The sequence below is a fragment of the Artibeus jamaicensis genome, unplaced genomic scaffold, assembly GCF_021234435.1.
Source record: "Artibeus jamaicensis isolate MK-2021 breed Jamaican fruit bat unplaced genomic scaffold, CSHL_Jam_final contig_452, whole genome shotgun sequence".
NCBI classification, from domain to species: Eukaryota; Metazoa; Chordata; class Mammalia; order Chiroptera; family Phyllostomidae; genus Artibeus; species Artibeus jamaicensis.
This window is the reverse complement of record NW_026521837.1, coordinates 5,074,598-5,097,804: the sequence shown is the minus strand read 5'-3', so window position 1 is coordinate 5,097,804 and position 23,207 is coordinate 5,074,598. Positions and strand designations below refer to the sequence as shown.

Sequence of the window (23,207 nt, the reverse complement as noted above, 5' to 3'; positions counted from 1 at the left end):
GAGGCTTTTTTAAAATTCAAATGAAATAATAGATGAGGAAAAAAAATACCCTGGAAACTGTAAACTTTCTATAGATGCATTAGTACTTTTGTAAACTTAGATTTGGGGACCATAAGAAAGCTTTGCAGATGAGATTCAGAAATTTCCAAAACTCCATGGTGGAGTTCTACTTTTGCAGGAGTGTCACTATCCCTTCATCCCCTGGAACAGTGTAGAGCTACTTAAGAGGAAGGAGGATAAATTACTTGTGAACTTCCATTTCTTATGGTTTTCCTGCCTCCTAATTATAAAGGTTAACCATTAGCCTCCCCTCCCCTACAAACACTGTAACGTCTTGCAAAAAGCCCCAATTCGATTACTGTCAAGAACTGAATTGAAAAAAATGCATGCAACAGACATTAAGCGCCTGCACACAAGCCCAGAGTTTGGTCTTTGCCTTCAAAAACCAATCACTAGAATTTTTTTTTCAGCCATCAGTTACATGTTGAATGCTCACATATATAGACTACTAAACCAAAAATTACAATCTTCAGACGAAAATGTTTATTTTATTACCCATTTTGTAGGCAGTGATTTATTAAGTTGGATAAATATACAATAACTAAAGGGTAATATATGGTTTTCACAAATCCTAATAGGTTGGGAGGAAAAGGCCATAAATACACTGCTCTTCCTTGTGGAAACAATCCTTTTTAATACGATCAGATATCCCCTGAGGCTTGATTATCGTTGTCCCCGAAAGGACAAAATTTCCTCTGTTCTCCAAAAATCGTGCTTAGCTCAAACTAAAATGTGATGTAACACCACTTCTCAGCAGGAGACGGAACAATTGGTTGTCTTCCCGGATTCCTTCAAGACAGGCAAATACATCTGTATCACAACTACACACGGACAACCATCAAGTTTCAAAGAAGCATCTGGACTGCTTCTTTGCAGGACACTGTCAATTATCCTTGGGACTTCAACAGAAATTTATCAAATTTAGGAAAACAAGCGGCAACTAATCCTCTGAGGTCGTCTAGGGAGATGGGAAGAGAGTGAGCGAAGGACGACTTGGGCTGCGCAGCTTGCGAGGGTTGCGCAGGGCGGAACCAGGGACCTTTGCTCCCCTCCCGCCTACGTCCGTCCCGGGTTTCCTGGGCCGCCAGCAGTCGCCGGGGGCTGGAGCCCGAGTCAATTGTGCAGGACCTAACCAAGCCCAGCCCAGCGGAAGGAGCGGTTTCACAGTCGTTTCTCGGATAAAGAAGCCCGTCCCTGCTCTTGCTGTTACTCTTTCTAGTGTGAAACAACCCTCCCGCACGCAAAAACAATTTAGAGTGATTGGTAAACATACCAAATCCTCGCAGCAAAAAAAAAAAAAAAAAAATGGTGCTGTTCGTCCTGAATTGCCTCCTGCTTCTGCCCTTCCTGATCTTCTGCATCTTGGAATCTCTCCTGAAGCTTTTTATTCCTAAGAAGAGAAAATCAGTCACCGGAGAAATCGTCCTGATTACGGGAGCTGGGCATGGAATCGGGAGACTGACTGCCTATGAATTTGCCAAACTTAAATGCACACTGGTTCTGTGGGATATAAATAAGGTAATACTGCTTTACTGTTTTACTTTCTCGTACCTTCAATCTGTGGACATGTATGCATGCATTTTGCAGATAACAACCCTTTACAGCAAGGCTGTTAAATGCGTAGAAAAAAATTACTATTGCCATTTTACAGATGGAAAAAAACATGGATAACGTGATAAATGGATTTAGTGAAGATTCTCAGTTGTGGCCCATTTGACATTGTAAATTTATCCTCATCATTGCCCCTGAGAATAATTTATAATATACTCCTGAACTTGACTTAACTGATCTGAACCGTATGGAAAGAGTAATAGTTTTACCTAGTACGTTAAGAGTAAGAGGTTTGTACCTATTAAGAAAAAAATAGCAATGCAGCAATTGCTATGCCATAGTAATTTCCAAGAGTTAAAAACAATAAAAAATAAAAAAGTCTTCAATGTAATTTTTACCAGAATGAGGGGTAGGCTTAAGGAAGGAAGGACGTAGAATCTCACCTTTTATTTGGCCACTAGGTAATGTACAAAGAGGTTCCTGGAAAGCACCTACTGACCTGAAATGCATATATTACATATTAGTCCACACCCTATGATGTAAATAGGAATTCGTGGGATGTGAAGTTAGATCAGCACCAATCTAGTGAGTGGGAGATTGAGAGACTAATCCACAAACTTTAGGACTCAGCAACACCAATCTGCTAGTGCTTCCCCAGATTACCTTTCTCCTATCTGCCCCTTTCCTTACACTCTGCTTGGTGTGCCCTGCCCCTTTTTGCATAGCTGTTCTACTCACCTTTAAGATTCAACTCAGGTACCTCTTCTTTTAGAATTGCACTGCATGCCCCTTCTCTGTGTTCCAGTAATTCTCTCTGTATAGCTCTATTATTATACTCACCACAACATATCAGTTTGAACCATACAAAACTGCCAATATTCAAACCTTTATTCCAAAGCGATAAAAATTTCATGTGATCCTACCTAAATATAATTTTATGTTTCTATTATATAGAAAGTAGTAGAAAGTGTGAGCTTGCTGAAGTCAGGACTCTGATGCATTCATATTTGTGCCCACATGGTTCTTCTACACACCTTGAATGTGATCTACGCATTAAAATGTTGGAGGAATGAATGAATGAATGAATGAATTGTAATTGACTCCTTATTTATATATTTTGCAGCCAAAAAACTGATGTCTGTGAATAGGTTTTAGTGACAAAGAAAAAAAGTTTAATTTTTTAAAGCTTAATGTGGAATACACATGCACATGCATATACCTCACAATGTAAAATTCATAATAAAAATAGTATTTTTTAAATTTTTGTCTTTTTCTTCTAATCTTTCTTTAAATTCAGTTCCAACTAAAAAAAGCTCTTCAAAGTACCGAGAGCAAAGTATACCTATAACTCCCTCAAAAATATGTGTCAGGTGAATTCTTGCCCAGTCCTAGTTCAAAGACTCTGTTTTTACCTGTTGATACAAATGCTCACATTGTTTATCTTCATTCTCCTTGCCCTCTGTTTTATTTATTTATTTATTTTTTGTAGAATGGAATTGAGGAAACAGCTGGTGAATGCAGGAGGCTGGGTGCAAAGGCTCATGCCTTTGTGGTAGACTGCAGTAAACGAGAAGATATTTACAGCTCGGCGAAGAAGGTGAAATTTTGCATTTGATTAGAATCATATTGTATCAGAGCTGGGAGGGATTTTGGACATGAGCCAGTCATGATGCAGACAAGCTAACAAAAGTTTTGTGATTTGCTCGAGGTTGAATAGCTAGCTAGCTAGTGGCAAACCCAGAACTAAAACCCAGAACTGAGGTTCCCAGGCTTTAGTGTGTTCTGGAATCTCCCAGGGAGTTTGTTAAAAAGTAGGCACCAGAGAGCTTTTTGTTCAGTAGGTCAAGGTCTGGGCCCAGGAATTTGCATGTGGTACCGTCTGCACACACAGCTCACCCATCTGATTCAGACGCATGTAACACCTTGGATGGCACTACAGGATCACTGACAGAGTCTTCTGAAGTCCAAAGAACTCAGGAAAATAGAATAAACAAATAATTATAATGCATTATTTGCCTCATCTATGCACAATTGAGATGTGCTATATGTAATGGAGTTTCCTCTGAGCACTTTCATAAATGTACTTGCTATCTAAAAGTGGCAATGGTAAGAAGGTCAGTAGAATTACCTGGGCAAATTTCTTAAAATATAGGTCCAGGTTCAGGTCCAGGTTCTTCCTGGACCTTACCCCTGCATATTCTGATTGAGTGCAGTATAAAGATCCTTATTCAGCCAAGACTTGAGAACCTCTTGAATTTTAGGGAATTTTAAATTTTGGGACATTTTTAACTTCTGCTTTAAATTATCATCTTTTATTTCAAACTGATGCTACTATTGTTGGTTAGGCCTTAGCTAAGTCAAAAGAATAGATAGAAATTACTCAGGCCAGTGGTGGGCCTTCCTGGAAGGAGATGCTGTAAGACCAAGCCCTTTGGGTAAGAACCATCTGCATTTCACAGCACCACTTTTACTTAAATTAACAACAATTCCCTTCTCATTTGGGAGTAGGCTCTTTTCTGGAAAACATAACTTTATTATTCGAAACAATTCCATGTATTTTAAACATAGTTTTATTTCTATTGAAATTTTTCTAAGGTGAACTATTATATGCTTAAACAGAATTTATACAATTACATATGATGTCAGATATTTTGAAGTTGCTATTTTGATGTGGCTGTCTTGGTGTCAGGACAATTTTATGCCACCTAAACAATAAAACTCTGTTTGCTTTCATTATTGAGAAATGTGCAATTTGACACTCTTACCCCTTGGGGGGGCGCACGGGACACAATAGGTGACAATGGGGAGCTTGAGGATGAAGGAAGGGCCAAGAGACTCTGGCAACACAAAACAATAACTTATATTTTGAGTCATGTTAATTTGGAGGCATTACAGCAGCTTCATCAATTTAGCCACATAAAATGTCGTTTTTCTCAGAATTTAGGGGCTTTATTCTGAACAATAGTTTTCCTATTGTGTTAGAGATGTAGATATAGGTACAAATTGTGTGTTGATCAAGGGCCAAATAACTTAGCTTGTCTCTGTAATAATTTAAATACAGCCCAGTGAAATTCAGTTCTGGCCAGGGAGCCGTCACAGTGGCACATTGAGGTCCCCCCGGGGTGCTGACGGGCCTCCCCCTCCCGACTTCCTCTCTGCACAAGGTTTGAGGCTTGTTTTGATCTCTGAGGTCAGAAAATCTTGGAGAGTCCCAACTCCATGTAACCTTTGGCAAGAAGGTTAGCCATTCTGTGTTTCATATTTCTGTAAAAATAAGCACACTAAGAGTTGCTAGCTCATAGAATTGTTATGAGAGTTCAGTGAGATAATGAAATCCTGTAAAATGCGTAGCACTTACATATGTGAAAGCTTTCCCCAAGCACAATGTAGCACCATCTAAAGAAGGGCAGCTGTGAATAGAGGCTAGCTTTCGTTTGGAACAAGTGTGTAACAAAATGCATTGTAACTTTAGGGTCCATCCACCAAGAAGCTTAGTTACTCAAAGAACAATAAAAATATGAGAGCAATAAAATGGAGTGAACATACAAATAAATAGATGGTGTAGATGGTGTAATCAGTTTTACATAGTTCCTCATAACAGTCTCTGCATTTGCCAATTAATTAACCTTGTTTTTTTTCTCTTTTTTGGCTTACCTTTTAAAGTAGTATTTAAAAAATAGCCCTGGCCGGTTTGTCACTGGTCGTGTTTTTGTTAGCCAAATGCCTCTTGAGCTATAATCAACAGAGCAAAGAGACTAAATTGCAAAATAATATTTTTACCTAGCAAACTATTTTGAAATAAAGTACCTAAAATTAAAAGGTTCTTTTTTTTCAACTTTGCACACAGATTCAACACTACTTTTTTTCCCCACGGCAAATAAAAAATACATACTTCTTTAACAGTCATTGCATGTAAGCCTCTCCTCATACCTCTTAATGATGTAGATATTTTTCTTATTTTACTTTTAAAGGTGAAGGCAGAAATTGGGGATGTTAGTATTCTAGTAAATAATGCCGGTGTGGCCTATGCGTCAGATTTGTTTGCTACACAAGACCCTCAAATTGAAAAGACTTTTGAAGTTAATATACTTGCACACTTCTGGGTAAGTATGATTTCCTTTACAAAACCATTCCCTTTTGTAAGACTCAGAGATTAAGTTTTAAGTGAAGTTTTCAGGAAACATAAGGACATATCAACTCCATACTAAAGTTTTCTCCAGGTACCAGGGATAACATACAAAAAGATCACTTTTGATGCTATAATCATATCTCATCAGTTATTCTTCCTTCCTCCAATAAAAATATTCATAATAATAATAAATAATAAACTTAAGGTGCTATATGCGTTTTAATTCTAAGCTAGATTCTCATATCTCTGTTTAGAGATGGAGGAGGAATGCGGGACCATCTGCATCATCTGTGATTCTGTAAAAGGGGAACGCAGTTTGCTTTCAGACTCTCATGAGACCCAGGCCTCCTGTTACATCCTGGCCTCTGATGCAAACTTTATTATGAAACTCACCATTCAAGGTCTTAAATACATATACACACAGAGTTTCTTAGGAGTCTAAATATTGCCCACATAGCCAGCTCCTAAAAGGGTCCCTGAAAGTTTTCTTAGGAGTGAGTTTGGAGTGAGTAATCTCAAAAGAATATTGGAGTTAGTAGGTGAAAATACAATATTATGTTTACATTCCTAAGTTATTCACATCTGTCTTTGTATTTTTATGACTTTTTCCATCTTTCTGCCTCTGTTGAAATGCAGGGTATTGTCTTATTTGGTTCTGAATCCCCATTACATAGTAGGTGTTTAATAAATATTTGTTGTGTGAGTCATTCAGTAACTACTGGAAGATTGCTATTCACTTTAATATTTTGATGACATAACCAAACTCTTTTCCAACAATTAAAATAGAAGACATCATTGAGAAAAGGTGGAGAGTCAGTGGACATAAGTTACCCACAATTTAAATGAGATGGATTCTTAAAGTTTTCAGTATTTGTTTTTTACCTTCATTTTTCTAATCTGGGCACCCTACCCAGTTGCCTTATGTTGCTAAATTTGGCAGTTAATCTAGGTTTTTATTTATGCTAGGAACAATGTTACAAACTATAATTTTGTTTCAAAATATCCCCAGTGGGTTTGTGAATCAGAAATAAAAGTTTTTTTTTCTGTCTTATAAAAACTGTTTCTAGACTACAAAGGTATTTCTTCCAGCAATGATGAAGAATAATCATGGCCATATTGTCACTGTGGCTTCAGCAGCTGGGCATACTACAGTCCCATTTTTAATGGCTTATTGGTAAGTGAACATGTGCATTTTTCATTGGTTTCTGTGCTTAGCTTTGTTGTACAAAGTCTCCTGTGCAACAACATTATCAGCTGTTAATAACCTCCTCTGTTGACTGTTTTAGAGGTGGGTGCAGGGAAATTATCCAATTAGAAGCCAACTGCTTCAAGCATTTCTTACCTCTTTTTAGCAACAAGGAATTATAAAACAAGAACAATACCATGAATACAAGTTAATATTAATAATTTTAAATAAAGTGATATGGAAATAAAACTCTAAAGACAGAGAAAGAGTGCAGTCTTGGAATGCTTTTGAATGCAAACAATGGAATTGGTCTGAAAGTAATTGTAATGGTTAGTAATTGAAGAACTTACTGTAGCAAACAGGGCACAGTCATGGTGTGCCCCACTGTGTGCTGTAAAGAACTGATCAGAGCAGCCAGTGTGGCCACAGTGAGCCTGCTGGTTGTACACACCCTAACAGTTCTTTGGCTATTGCTGTATGTTAGCAAATAATAACTCCTAGAATTCTGAGTTATGATTGTGCAAATAAATATGCATAAAAATAACGATAAAATTTTTAACATTGTGCTCTTAGGAAATTAATTATCTAAATTCTAGAAACAATGTAGATATAGTTATATATGTAGATATAGATAATGTATATAAATATTGGGTTGGCCAAAATGTCCATAATATAAAAGACACATTTTTCATTTTCACCAATAACTTTATTAATTTGGAGATTGTGAGTATGTTGGCTGTCTCCTGTGTGGTAGAATGTTGATTGTTTTCAGTTGATTTGATTACCATCAAGTTCAACTGGTCTGTCTACTTGACTATGAGCATTGTCCAGTGAGAAATCTCCAGCAGGGAACTGTGCAAGCCACAGCACCTTCTCCATACACTGCACAAACCTTTTTTTTTTTTTTTGCATTTTTACCTTTCCTGAAATAATAAAGCATAATATGCCAAAAATGTTGCATATTTTCTTCCATCTTCAATATTAAAATGGCTACACAAAAATTCACCAAGTTTAATAAGGTTTTTTAAAAGCATGCTATATGACAGTTGCCACAATACAATGTAACAAAAATTTTTCTAATGAAATTTAAGACAACTAAGTGCTACTAGAGCCATCGTATAGAAAAAAACAAACAGCCTTTATGGCCAAACTGATATATAGATATAAGCATGGGCAGGTAACTTGTATATATATATATATATATATATATATATATATATATATATATATATCTTGTATTTTAAAAGTTTGTAATGATACATACTAAAACATACCTAGAGAGTGGTTATTTTTAGTTAATAGCAATAAAAATGATTTTTAATTTGTTCTTTTTGTTCATCTGTGTGTTCTTCCTATCTTTCTGAACATATATTTGCTTTATAGTAGTTTTAAAAATAAATATAGGCGTGGATTGATATTTGACAAAAGAAGAAATGACTGCTGAAGCAGTCACAGAGCAGACCTGTAGTGTCCAGACTGCATCTTGACTCCTTCAGAACCACTTAAGTTAGGTGATGAGCCCCTAGCCATCAGGGGCTAATACAGTTTTACATTTACTTACTTCCTTGATGAAAGATCGCTGCAGGTGCTGCTGCTAGGCTTCTGTATGACATTCTACTGCCCTGACAAGCTCTGTCATAGTCCCCAGGTAAACAAGGAGGATCAGAGAATTAAACAGGCATGTCAACCCTCCTGCGCTTCCTTCTTCCCTTACCATAGTAAATATTGTACTTCTTTTGATTTTGATTTGATTCTGCCCCACCGAGGTTTACAGTGAAAATCAAGAAAGAACATGCTTTGTGTGAGAAACAAATTCAAGAGAAGTACAGGTTCTCACCGAGTGTTGTCAAAGCAGGAGCAACACACAGTTGTGCAGATTGTGTGCTACACAATTCTAGGGGGCATTGTTAACAACATTCAGGTCCTTTAGGCTTGAATGATTTTCCAGCAGATGGCAGTGAATTGACCTGAAAAGAGGGGTGGCCTTTTCTAATTCACAAAGAGTTACTACTTGGGCTGAGAGGCAGGGCTGCAACTACACGAGTGGTTTGTACACTTCCAGCGAGGGGACAGATCTGAGGTGTGTGGGCCTCACAGAACTCCAGTTTGGACCCTCAGCTCTCATTGGCCTGAGCTGTTGTGTCTGTGACCCTTACTGGCCACAATTATCTTGAGTTCAGTTAACTCTGGTTATCGCTCTGTATCTGGTCAATGGTAGGACTTCCACAGAGTCACACTGAAGACTTTACCCAGCAGGTAGCAGTGCTTATCAGTTGCTATTAATAATTGGGCAATTAAACTGAGATGCTGCTTTTTAAAACAAACTTTTTATTGAAGTATAGCATACATTTGTAAAAATGCAGAAATCACGAGTGTACAGCTCAATTAGTTACTGTAAAGTGGACACCTCTAAGTAACCACCATTCAGGTCAAAAAAATAGAACATCACAAGACCCCAGAACCTCCTTTTGGAATTCTTCCCAATCACCAATTCCTCTTTCCTTCCCAAAGGTAACTCCTGTATTGATTTGTTATACCATTGATTAATTTTGCCTATTTTTGTTCTTTATGTACATGGGATCATACTATGTTCGTAAGATTTACCCATGTTGGTAGCTGTAGTTTAATCATTGTCATGCCTAGACAATAATGTACTATCCACACTACTCTTCATAAACCTTTAAGTTGTTTACAAGATGTGATTACTATGAGTAATGATGTTCTGAATCTTGATTTAATCCATTACACTCTTATGTGACCTTTGGCAAGTAATAAAGTGCAGAAAAAAATCAACTCTATGCTAACTCTTAGCAAATCAAAATATGCTAAAATCAATTTTAGCATATACATTTTAGCATATACATTATTTTGTCCAGAAAAAGTTTGCCCATTGTTAGTATAATGAGAATGGTTTGCACAACATCAATATAATCTGGCAGTGAAGGAGAGTGGACTGGAATGTGCATGTGTGAACAGTGACAACTTCACTGTACTAGTCAGTGGGGTCTATAGATGCCATTGACTGAGCACGCGTACTGTGTGGCTGTCACATTCAAAATGATTGAGCAAGTAGAGCCATGAATCTGCATCAAATTTTGGACACTTATTATCTATCTGTCTATCTATCTATCATCTATCTCAAAACAAATTCACCCTAAAATTCGAAAATATAAAATTCTCTTAACACACTCAAGATCATTAACTCTGAGTTTAGATATATTGCTGCATTTTTGGTTCACTTTAAAAAATCAGAAAATACACTTCAGTAAAAGAGAAAAAATTACTGATAATTTCACCATGCAGAAATAACTTTGGTAAACATTTCTTGTAATTTAGGATATTTTAAATGCAGATATATAGTCATGTGTTGAAAAAAATCTACATACATAATCTTGCTTTTTTTAAATTTAAAATGAATGTTTTGCCAATTTTTAAATACACAAAGTTTTCCCAGAAGGTATCCAGCCTTGTAATATAAAAAATAAAGACATTTACTGAAGAAGATACAAGGTACAAGAAACCTTGTACATAGGACAATGATGCCTCAGTCCTCTTCAAAGTAGGCACCTTGGGACCTCACACAGTTCTCCCACTTACCATCAGCTGCTCTGTTGTATTTTCCTGAATCTCATCAATGGTCTGAAATCTCTTCCCTTCCAAAAATGATTTGAGTTTTGGGAAAGGCCAGCAGCCACAGGGCACCAGTTCTGGGCTGCAGCGGGGTTGAGTCACCTGGGTCATTCGATGTTTTACCAAAAAACTTCTGTACGAGATGGGATGCATAAGCAGGTGCTTTGCCATGATGAAGCTGCCAGTCACCAGTTGCCCACAGCTGTGGCCTTCTAAATCATTCAAATAGTTTAGGTGGAGAAAAGTGGAAGCTTCACACAAAATTTGATACAGATTCATTGCTTTACTCTCTCAATCATTTCGAATGCAATGAACACACAGTACATGTGCTCACTCAGCAGCGTCTTCCGCCCCCACTGACTAGTTCAGTGAAGTCATCATTGTTCACACGTGCTCGTTCCAGCCCATTCTCCTTGGCTGCCTGGTGACATCGGTATGGCACAAACCATTCTTGCTATTAACAATACTTAGACTTTTTCTGGACGGACCTCAGTATATATGCAACATCATTTTCAATTCCTGCATGGTATGCCACTGTACATATATGCCACCGTTTATTTAATTTACCCATTACTGTTGGGTAATGTGTTTGTCTGGACTCTTTCAGTTGCAAAGAACACAAAACTTAAAGTGGCCCAGGCCAAGAGAGGAGTTATTTTGTCTGTGTGATTAAAGTCACAGGTAGGCTGTCTTTCTTGGAAAGGATAGCTGCCAGCAGTTCCATGTAACATCCACTCGACTCCAAGTCCAGCAGATTGGGTAAAGTCATGACTTCCCAGTAATGCCTTCCAATGTTCTACTTCTAGAGTTTATTCTAACTAGACCAACTTGGATCCAGCCCCTGAATGGGTAGGGAGAGAAGGGGCATTAGCTGGCAAACTCAGAGTGATGCTGCCAGAATAAGGGAACGCATGAATACCAATGAGCAAAAACAAGTGCTGCCCACTATAGACCTTTAAAGTCATCTCCACAAACAACATACAGAACAAATTCCTAACAGAGGAGGAGTGAGTGCAGGGAGGGTTTATGGTGACACATGGAAATTAGATTTTTGATGGTGAGCACGATGCAGTCAATACAGATAATGAATTATAATGTTGCATACCTAAACTTATATATACATTATAAACCAGTGTTACATCAATTAATTTAATTAATTGAATACTGTTTCTATTTGCCTTTACACACTATGTACCTCAGGGACTACCCTTGAATAAATCTGTAGAAACATGAGTGATGATTTCCTTGGGATAAATACTTAAAAGGGAAATTACTGGATCTAAGAGCATGGCATATTTTACTGAATTTGATACCTTTTGCTAAATTGCCTTCCAAAAAGGCTGCCAGTTAACTTGTACTTTGGAAAATGGAAAGCTGTGGAAAGCTCTCTCTAGGTTTGTCTTTTTAAGCTTACACATACATCGAAGCCTTAAAAAGAAAAGATTGCTCATTCAATTATATAAAATGTAAAATATTATGTACTTTGAAAAACCACTTAAACAGATAAAAATGTCCTTGTATCCTTACCACTTACTGCTAGGTGAAAATTATTTTATTTTGTAATTTATATTTATTACACTTGAAGTAAAATATTTTAATATGCATAAACCTATTGGGGTTATTTTGTGCATTTTCCGCTAATGTTTTTTAGCCATCTATCCATTAGAGTATTGTCTTACTCATTTATAAAAGTTTCCATATAGTAACCCTTACCCTGGTCTTACACGTTGCAAATGCTTTACCAGTTTTTTTGGCTCTTAACTCGGTTGGGAGCTGATAAAGTTTAGAGTATATCATATAGAGGCCTGGTTATTCCCTAGATTTAAAGTTCGATTCTACCGTTCTCTTTGTGTCTTTGGACAACTTCTATAACCACCCCTGGGGCTTCAGTTTCCTTTGTAATAAGTGGGGATCATTGTGGCATTCACTTCATGGAGTTGCTGTGTGGGTTAAAGGACATAATGCGTCCGAGTCACTGAGGACCGTGTCTGACATGTAGTCATCCATCTTAGGTTTGATTATTTTTGTTCGTTTTGCTTTTTCAAGGTATAAAAGATTTACATTTTATGTAATTGAATCTCTCAATCTTTCTTTTTTTAAGTCTTCATTTTATGTCTAAGCTGTAAAAAAAAGAGTGGAGGGGGTGAAAGCTTTCCTTTTCACAGCTTTGTATTTTCCAAAGCACAGGCTGATTGGCAAGAATGTACAGGTGCTCTGCACGTAACCGCTAATCCACACAGATTTGTAGAAGAACAATCTGTCTGGTAATGCCACTGAATTGCGCACTTTCAAATTTCAGATTTTCTCATATATACTTCACATAATTTTTTAAATTAATAATGTCATATTGTATCTCTATAAAGTTGCTTTTCAAAACACCTAACTGGAAGTGTGATGTTCACTTCCAGTGAAATATGATTGATGTCCCTTCTCTTTTCAAATGAGGGAACTAGGACAATAAGAATGACTTTGCACTTTGTTTTGTTCATTTGACAAGTACTTACTGAGCCCCTGTTTTGACCCAGGCATTGTGTCGGGCTCTGCAGATTTACTGTAGACCACAGCAGTTGTGCAGCTTGTGGCAAAATTATGAAGGACAGACGTTCAAAAAGTTCACCCCGATGAACATTAAATTACGAATCTAAAGTGAGCTGTCGTGGAAAACTGAAGATTACTATACAATGGGGAAATAATTTTAGACTAGGGGTCAGGAAAGTCCTCTGAGGAAGTCACACTGAGACTAAAGGAAGAATTGGTTTTATGCAGGGACATTTTGCAATGAATTCATTGAACATATTAAAGCAAATAATGAGCAGCCTACAGTGTTATTAAATTTTATGGAAAGAGAAACAACAAAATAAACACTACCAATTTTCTCTAACAATACATTTAAGCTTATTCATTTGTCACTCTAATAACTGATGTTGTGATGCAGTAAGTGTTCTATGTCAGTGCTCATAAGCTTCAATGTGCCTATACATTTACTTGAGGATATTCTAGAATACAGATTCCAATTCAGTGGGTCTGGGCAGGGCACTGAGATTCAGCTGCTGCCTGTGTTTCTCAGATGGCTTAACCAAGGAAAACAGCCATCCAAAATACATGTAGTAACTTTCTTGAATTATTTTGTGACCTCTCTCTGTTTATTTTCAGTTCAAGCAAGTTTGCTGCTGTGGGATTTCATAGAGCTTTGACTGACGAACTGGCTGCCTTAAAAAGTACCGGAGTCAAAACCTCATGTCTCTGCCCTACTTTCATAAACACTGGCTTCATCAAAAACCCAAGCAGTGCGTAAGTTGAGACAGAAATGGAGATAAAAGGGTTGGTGATTGCATGAATATGAGCCATTCTGTGGCTTTTCTGAAGTATTTTGATCCTTGAAACACCTGAGATGCAATGCCCTGAGCGCAGTTCAGGTTCAGCTTCTGTAGATTGTGGGAAGACAGGTGGAGAGACGCAGGGAGAGAATGTATACACATGTAAATATGAAGGAGACAGGCGAACTTGCTAATCCTCCCTTTTCCTCTTCCCCAAAGCAGTGGTTTTTAGGCTTAAGTACACACACATTCACCAGGAGTGCTTAGGAACCATGTAGGGGACCCATCCCCAGAGATGTTGGTGTTTACTGGGTTTGGTTGGGAGAGGGTAGTTACCAGTTGGGATGGGGACTTGGAACTATGTACCATATGTCTAATAAGCATCATAGGTAATTCTGATAGACATAAGTCAGAACCACAATGTGAAAAACACTTTCCATTAGTAAGCTAGAGATTATCTTCCAAATTGAGTACGAGACCATGGTCTTTCCTTGGTTAGCACATAAAATTGTAAGGACCTGCTCTGAGGTTAATTTTAATGTTTCCTCTCTTTGGGAATAGCTTTAATATCTTTGTAAACATATTGTATACTTTTTTAAAAAGTCTAACACATACAAAGAAGAAAGTTTCTTTTTAAAATTTCTAAAAACCCTCTATCCAGTAGAAACTGCTCTTGATATTTTGATGAACATCTTTCTAGACATCTCCCTATGTGCAGATTAAATGTCTAAATTTTGTATAACTGACATACATTACACATAGGGTTGTGGAAACAATGAGTAAACTGTTCACTTTCTTCAGCATTATGTTTATAGACAATATGGTATTAAAAACTTCGAAGTTGCTAAGAAGCTACATTTTAACTGTTCCCACCACAGAAAAGAAATGATAATTATGTGATGTGATAGAGGTGTTAGCTCACACTATAGTAGTAATTGTATTACAATATATAAGTGTATCATATATATTGTAATACAATTACTACTATAGTGTGAGCTAACACCTCTATCACATCACATAATTATCATTTCTTTGTACATCACATTGTACATCATAAATTGACTCAACGCGATGTGTTGATTAGGTCTCACTAAAAATTAATTAGGAGACTTCCAGCCAAGATGGAGGCATAGGTAGAAATGCCTTGCTTCCTTATGCAACCAAAGAAGTACAAGAAATTTAAAAACAGAAAACAACCAGAAATGCCAGAAAATCAAACTATACAGAAGTCTGACAACCAAGGAGTTAAAGATACTCATTCAGACTGGTAGGAGGGGCGGAAAAGGGCAGCTGCGGTGGAGAGAACGTGCAGCAAGTGGGTGGACTGGGCATTCAAGGCAGCTGCTGGTGGACTGAGCAGTCCCACATTCACGTGTGGATAAGCCGAGATGAACAACTGGGGAGCGAGACAGATTGTGCAACCCAGGGTTCCAACGTGGGGAACTAAAGCCTTAAAACCTCTGGTGTAAAAACTCCTGGGTTGTGGCAGTAGGAGAAGCTCCCAGCCTCACAGGACAGTTTGTTGGAGAGACCCAAAGGGTCCTAGGATGCACACAAACCCACCCACCTGGGAATCAGCACGAGAAGGGCCAAATTTGCTTGTGGGTAGCAGGGGAAGTGACTGAAATCTGGCTGAGAGCAGAGGAAACAGCACTGTTCCCTCTCTGACCCCGCCCCCCCATGCAGTGCCACAACACAGAGAGGTGGGTTGCCCCGTCCTGGTGAACACCTAAGGCTCTGCCCCTTACAACATAACAGGTGTGCTGAGACAATGAAACGTGGCCCGAATGAAAGAACAGATCAAAACTCCAGAACAAGAACTAAGCAATGAGGAGATAGAAAACCTATCAGATGCAGAGTTCAAAATACTGGTAATCAGGGTGTTCAAAGAAATGACTGAGTCTACTTGCAAAATGAAGGAAGAAATGAAAGCTACCCAAAGTGAAATAAAGCAAAATATACAGGGAACCAACAGTGAAGGGAGGGAAACTCGGACTCAAATAAACAATTTGGAACTGAAGAAAGAAATTAACATTCAACCAGAACAGATTGAAGAAATAGGAATTCAAAAAATGAGGAGAGGCTTAGGAACTTCTGGGAAAATTTTAAACGTTCCAATATCTGAATCATAGGGGTTGTCAGAAGAAGAACAAGAGCAAGAAGTTAAAAACTTATTTGAACAAATAATGAAGGAAAACTTCAATTGGGTGAAGGAAATAGACTTCTAGAAAGTCCGGGAAGCTCCAAGAGTCCCAAAGAAATTGGACCCAAGGAAGCATACACCAAAGGCACATCATAATTACATAACCCAACATTAAAGATAAGGAGAGAATCTTAAAAGCAGGAAGAGAAAAAGAGACAGTTACCTACAAAAAAGTTCCCGTGAGACTGGTCAGCTGATTTCTTAAAAGAAACCTTACAGGCAAGAAGGGGCTGGAAAGAAGTGTTCAAAGTCATAAAAGACAAGGACCTACATTCAAGATTACTCTATCCAGCAAAGCTATCATTTAGAATGGGAGGGCAGATAAAGTGCTTCCCAGGTAAGGTCAGGTTAAAGGAGTTCATAATGCCCAAGCCCTTATTACGTATAATGTTAAAGGAACTTATAAGAAAATCAAAACTATGAACAGTAAAATGACAACAAACTCACAATTATCAACTGAACCTAAGAACAAAAATAAAAAACTAAGCAAACAAGAACAGAATCACAGAAATGGAGATCACATGGAGGGTTATCGATGGGGGTATGGGAGGCAGAAAAAGGGGGAAAGGTACAGAGAATAAGTAGCATGAATGGTAGGTATAAAATAGACAGGGAGAGGTTAAGAAGGATATAGGAAATGGAGAAGCCAAAAAACTTATATGTGCGACTCGTGGACATGAACTAAGGGGGGGGGGCGAGGAATACGGTGGGAGGAGGGGTGTAGGGCAGAGAGGAGTAAAGGGGAGAAAAAAAATGGGACAATTGTAACAGCATAATCAATAAAATATACTTAAATTAGTCAATTGAAAGAGTTCACTAAAACTGAAAGGGGTGTCAAAGAAAGAGGTACCATGCTCAGGAATAGAATTTGTCAATTTTTTCTCATATTTTCAGAATTTAGATACTAAAGTAATATATTTGAGTCAATGTCTTTTACTTAGACTTTCAGCAATTAAAAACAGAGCATATTTTTAAAATTATAATTGAATGTTTTACCCTTGCCCACAGGATGATGCACAAAGCTAACCTTCATGTGGGGAGGGGTGCCCTCTCCTGGCAATGCTCTACTACTACAATTGAAAAATAACTGGGAAGCTTGCTGTGAGGCAGGGGAGTGTAAATAGAAGCTGACAGGATTGTAGCTTAGTCGCAGGAATATGACCAGGCTAAGGAAGGGTCTGGGGCTTGGTCCTGCCACATGAATCCCTTTGAACATAAGCTGATACTAGAGTGGAGGCCAAAAGTGAGGTTGTTTTTAATCTAGAAACTTAGTTCTTCTAATCAGAGGGCAGAATTTATATTCTGGACACTAAATAAAATCTGTAAATTTTTAAACCTCACCACAGTACTTTGCTTGGAGAGATCAAGTCACTTGCCTGTAAGTAGCAGAACTGAGATTCAGACCAAGTTTTTTCCTTTTTACACAGACAACAACCTTTCTGAAAGAAGGAAACTGAAATAAACCTCTAAGTGACTTATCTAAAATAATTTGTGTCTTACTCATATTGGACTTTATATTCTATTTTAAGGCACAACAAGGATGTAATTTATTGGTTCTTATATTTACACATCTAACAGTGCAAAGAAACTAGTTTACTATAAAGGTTGTAACACAGCATAATCCGATTTTATTGGAATTAAATTCGATCAAGTGTTCTAATAATTTTTTGGCTTCTAAGAATTATTTTAATTACATAGACTTGGCTCTCAAGAAATCACTTTTTCAAGCATTTATTCAAAGTCTACCAAATACCAGGTATCTTACTAGGTCTGGGTACCTTCTTATATATAATCCGGGAGGGTTAGATTTGTCCCCAGGCCAGTTTGTCTACCCCTGCCCTCATCCTTCTGAAAACTCTGAAAGGTAAGTATTACTCTGCTCACTTTGTTGACAAACAGTCTGAGGAGTTAAGAAAATTGCCCAAAGTCATACAGCCCCAAAGGGGCAGACTTGAAATTCCCCCATAGGTTCTGGATTCCAAATGCCTTACTATTCCTAGCTTTTTTTTTTTAAACAAAATTTTAAGTGAAGTGTTTTTCTGAAAATAATCATCTAAAATGTATATTAAATATTTCATTGGAAATACCTTTATTGGGTTTCTAATAATGTGTTATGATTGTAAACAAAATTTAAATAATATAGAGAAAAGCCCCTTCAAAGGTGTTGTTCTTCCAGAGGTAACCACTTTATTGAAAATTATATTTCCAGCTATAGCTTCCCAATTTATGAAGCCATACTTCTTAATTTAATGCATTTTTTCTGGTACATGGAAACATACATACTATTCTGTACACTGCCCTTTTAATACTATGCTCTTGTTGCATTATTTACCATTGCCAAGATATGGAAGCAGCCCATGTGTCCATTGGTAGATGAGTGGATAAAACAACTACACAATATATTTACACAGTAGAATACTACTCAGCCATAAGAAAGAAGAAAGTTCCACCATTTGTGATGGTATGGATGGAGAACATAATGCTGAGTGAAATAAACCAGTCAGAGAAAGACAAATACCGTATGAGTTCACTCATATGTGGAATCTAATGAACACAATGAACTAATAAGGCAAATAGAGGCAGACTCAGAGAGCAGGCTGGCAGCTGTTAGAGGGAGGCAGAGTTGGCGGCTGGCAGAGAGTGAGCAAAGGAGAAAAAAATCATGGACATGGACAATAGTGTGGTGGTTGCCAGGAGGTGGGGGAGAGGGGAGGGGGATAGATGGTGATGGAAGGAGACTTGACTTGGAGTGGTGAACACAATACAGTGTACAGATGATACAGAATTACATATCTGAAACCTATATAGTTTTATTAACTGATGTCACCCATTAAATTCAATAAAAAGGAAAAAATAGTTTATTTGGTTCAGATTGACAGTAAACTGTCCCTTGACATATTTTCCTGACCAAAATACCCAATTTGTCATAAAAAAGGAAAGATCATATATAGGGTCCAGCACAATAATGGCCCATTTTTATTACAAAAATCAAGCATGTAATTCTGTAACATAACAATATCATGCTCAAGCACACCACATGACATTTTAGGTGAAATGTTCAAATTAAAACTGTAAATTATTGCACCCATATTATTACCCTACGAACTACGCTCAAGCAGGCATTACTTCTGACCAACCCTGTCTATGAGGTCTGTCCAGAAAGTATTCAGCCACACAAATGTCTCTGAAAAATACAGGCATTTATTAAAGACACAAGATAAACATTGTACACAGGACAGTGACGCCTCTGTCCCCTTCAAAGTAGACACCTTGGGACCTCACACAGTTCTCCCTGTATCTCTTCCACTGTTCAAAACACTGTAAAATCTTTTGTTGGAATCACTACCAGCTGCCCCACTGTATTTTCCTGCATCTCATTGATGGTCTGAAATCTCTTCCTTTTCAAAGGTGATTTTAGTTGTGGGAAAAGCTAGGAGTTGCAGGACACCAAATCTGGGCTGTAGGGATGCTGAGTCACCTGGATGATTTGATGTTTCACCAAAAAATGCTGCAAGACATGTGATGCATGGGCGGGCCCGTTGTCATGATGAAGCTGCCAATCACCAGTTGCCCATAGCTGTGGCTGTTTTCATCATATTGCATCTCTCAACCCACGAAGAATATTGAGTTGGTACTTCTTATTGTTTGGCTTTGAGGGACATTATGGAAAACACCTTTCCAATCAAAAAACAGTTAACATGGTCTTAATCTTGCTGTTGCTTTGCTGCACTTTCTTTGGGTGTGGTGAACCAGGTGACATTCACTGCGTGGACTGGGTCTTTGCTTTCAGATAATAGTCATAGACACACTATTCATCTGCGGTTATGATCTTCTTGAGGAAATCTGGCTCATGAGTAGTGGTTTGAATCAAGTCATTAGCAACTGCAGTATGATGTTCCTTCTGCTCTGGTAGCAGAAGCCATGGAACAAATTTTGACACAGCACATTTCATGCCAAGATCCTGTGTCAAAATCTTGAACACTGTAGATTTTGGAATCCCCAGATCAGCTTCTAGTTCCCTCACTGTCAGTCACAATCTTTGCAGACTGCAGGCCACACACGTGCAACATTCACAGGTGTTCTGCTTATTGCAGGCCTTTCAGAACATGGATCACTTTCAACAGATTCTTGACCATCTTTGAAGCATTTGTTACCCTTTATTTCTGTCACACTTACTGCATTGTCTCCAAAAGCCTTCTGAATCATCCGAGTAATTTCCAGAGAGGAACATTCAAGCTTAACACAAAATTTGATGCAGATTCATTGCTCATTCTATTTGAACGCAGTGGTCACACAGCACACATGCTCACTCAATGGCATCTCCTGCCCCCACTGACTAGTACAGTGAAGTTTTATTTTTCACGCATGTGCATTCCAGTCCACTCTCTTTGGCTGCCGGGTTCCATTGATGTTGTGCAAACAATTCTCTCTATTAAAAATGGCCAGACTTTTTCCAGTCTTCCTATTTAAGCTCTGATCTCCTTCATGTATCTAATTAGCATGCTCACTTTAAAGTGCAATATCATTTTTCTCATTTGTCCCACTTTTACTGCATATTTTCTCTTTCTGAATTAACTATTCTATATTTGTTCCTAAGAATTTGTTCTCTCACTTTTCTCAACTAGTCAAAACAGTTAAAATCTGCCTCTCCAAAATGTTAGTGACCCAAACAGTTTGGTGACATTGGCAAAGTTCCAAAGTGTAATTAATTATGCATCGTTTTTTCCAAATTATTAGTAAAATATTAAAAACTCAGGACCAACTCTGGTGCAGCTCCATGCTAAATGCATTTATCCTAACACCCATATAACAAAGGTCACGTTTTAGGGGCTACCTTCTCAATAGTGCATATACCAGCGAGATTACACAGGGCAGAAGTAACATTGAAACTACCATATTTTTCAGACTATAAGACACATCTCCCTCTCTGTTTCCCACCCCAAATTTGGGAGAAATAATGGTTGTTAATGCTGCTGTTGAGTTCTGTTTACATTTACATTGGTGAAATATTGCATTATTTCTGTTATTAAATATTTTCCCACATTTTTTGCTTCAAAAATATTTTTTCTATTTTCCTCTAAAACCTAGGTGCGTCTTGTGGTCCAAAAATACGGTAAATAATAAATCTGAAAATTAAATGAAGACCTGATAAAGTGGTAAAGGTAGATAACCAAAGGCAATATTAGGGTTTCATGTAGAGAGAGATCAAGGACCTAGAGCCAGACACATCCCTATATTTTAATTCCCCTGACACTTTAGAAATTGTTCACTCAAAATGTCTTAGTATATAATAATAACACTTGTAAAGGGTATCTGACTTCTTTTTCAAAGCTTCTAAAGATTTAAAAGTGAATTTATGTGTTAATGTAGCTAAATTATTTTTGAGTCTTAGTTATTTTCATACTTCTCGTTTGCATAATACAGTTGTTGTAAAGCTTCAGGAGGGTAACCTGTGTAAAATGTTTAGCACAGTGGGCAGCCCACGATAAGCACTAAGTAAATAGTTGTTATTGTTAATATTATTAATGCTAAAGCAGTTGTCATTTTCAAGCATCTGTGACAGCTAGATGCTACAGGTCACTTATGTTGTGGTTCCTGTGGTAATTTAACTTATTTGTTTAACACTAAGCTAAAGCTGAAGCCTCAGTGAAATGATGTGTTTCTGAAGACTGCTTCTGGTTTCAGTTTGGGGTCCACCCTGGAACCTGAGGAAGTGGTAAACAAGCTGATGAAGGGAATCCTGACTGACCAAAAAATGATTTTTATTCCATCTTCTGTAGGCTTTTTAACAGTGTTGGAAAGGTAAGCAACAGTTAAGTTTGCCAGCATTATAAATATTTATCTATTACATGTTTTTACTCAGATTGAAGACCAAATTTTTGTTAAGTACTATTAAATGGAATGAAGTTAATAAAAATAATAGGCTTAAAGAATTCATCAATTTTTAAACTATCTTTGTTAGTGATTGAAGCAAGATTGGTGTTGTAATTGAGCAAATGAACTGAATCATTTCCACAAGTTATTTTCTAAAGAAAGAAATTGGCATACTTTTGGAAGTCTTGTCTTATAAATGAATGAATATGAAGAAGGACAGTTTTTAAACATTAGTACATAGTGGAGTCATAGGATAATAATATTGAAAGAGACCATAGTTAACTTTTGTATATTCACCTAAGTATACAACAGGTGATCACTGAGCTCTTATTTTGTGAAAAATCAGACTGAAGCATAGAGATATCTTTAGAGACCCTCGAGGCTTGCCGCTTCAGATGTGGTTCACAGCCAGCAGCATCAGCTCCCCCTGGGGGTTTGTTGGGAATACAGAATCTCCTGTCCTCCTGAATCAGAATTTGCATTTTGATAAAATCCACAGGTGATTTGTGTGCATATTTAGATTTAGAATAATTTCTCTAGAGAAGTAGTCAACTTGGGTGCACATTGGAATTCACCTGGGAGTTTTAAAAATGCTGAGATCCCAGACCCACTCCCCAGGATTCTGATTTGATTGGTGTGGAGTGTGGCCTGATCACACAGCGACTTTCCCAGTGACTCTAATGTATGGCCAAGATGGGAAAACCCCTACTTTAGAGAATGCCTCATCGTAACACACTGTCTCATCACTCACCTGGGAAGCTGTGTGGCAATGAGGCTGGCCAGTGAGTGAGGGGAAACTGAAGAGGCTGCTCAGGTTAAAAAGGAAAAGAAACCTTTTTCTGTCCCTAGAGTCAAGCTTCTCCAGTGTGGTAGGGTATCAGGATCACTGGGGAAGCTGATTCAAAAAGTAGATTCCTAGCCCTGGCTGGTGTAGCTCAGTGGATTGAGTGCAGGCCAGGGAACCAAAGGATCGTGGTTCCATTCCCAGGCAGGGCACATGCCTGGGTTGCAGGCCAGTTCCCAGCAGGGGACCCATGAGAGGCAACCATACACTGGTATTTCTCTCCCTCTCTCCTTCCCTTCCCCTCTAAAGATAAATAAAATAAAAATAAATAAATAAGATAAATAAATTTTTAAAAAGCAGATTCCTGCATCTCACCTCTTGATATAGGATGTTTGAGTTGAAACCCAGAAATCTGAATTTTAACAGACAATTGCCACAAGCAGTTGGTTCAGAGATTATACTTTGAGAACGAC

The 23,207-nt window shown here is 37.8% G+C and overlaps 1 protein-coding gene across 5 annotated transcripts in view; it reads left to right on the top strand.

Moving 5' to 3' along the window:
- The first annotated feature begins 914 nt into the window (after positions 1 to 914).
- The window catches only part of HSD17B11 (hydroxysteroid 17-beta dehydrogenase 11), an 80,780-nt gene continuing 58,487 nt past the window's right edge, over positions 915 to 23,207 (top strand). For 2 of the 5 annotated variants that reach the window (XM_053666365.1, XM_053666366.1), the window contains exons 1-5: positions 919 to 1,578; positions 3,101 to 3,208; positions 5,583 to 5,714; positions 6,808 to 6,914; positions 13,710 to 13,847. In XM_053666365.1, coding sequence (XP_053522340.1) covers positions 1,366 to 1,578; positions 3,101 to 3,208; positions 5,583 to 5,714; positions 6,808 to 6,914; positions 13,710 to 13,847 — 698 coding nt within the window. In that variant the 5' untranslated portion in view covers positions 919 to 1,365. Of the gene's footprint in view, positions 1,579 to 3,100; positions 3,209 to 5,582; positions 5,715 to 6,807; positions 6,915 to 13,709; positions 13,848 to 21,761; positions 21,879 to 23,207 lie in introns of all 5 variants that reach the window. The other 3 variants (XM_053666362.1, XM_053666363.1, XM_053666364.1) reach the window with 3 other exon arrangements.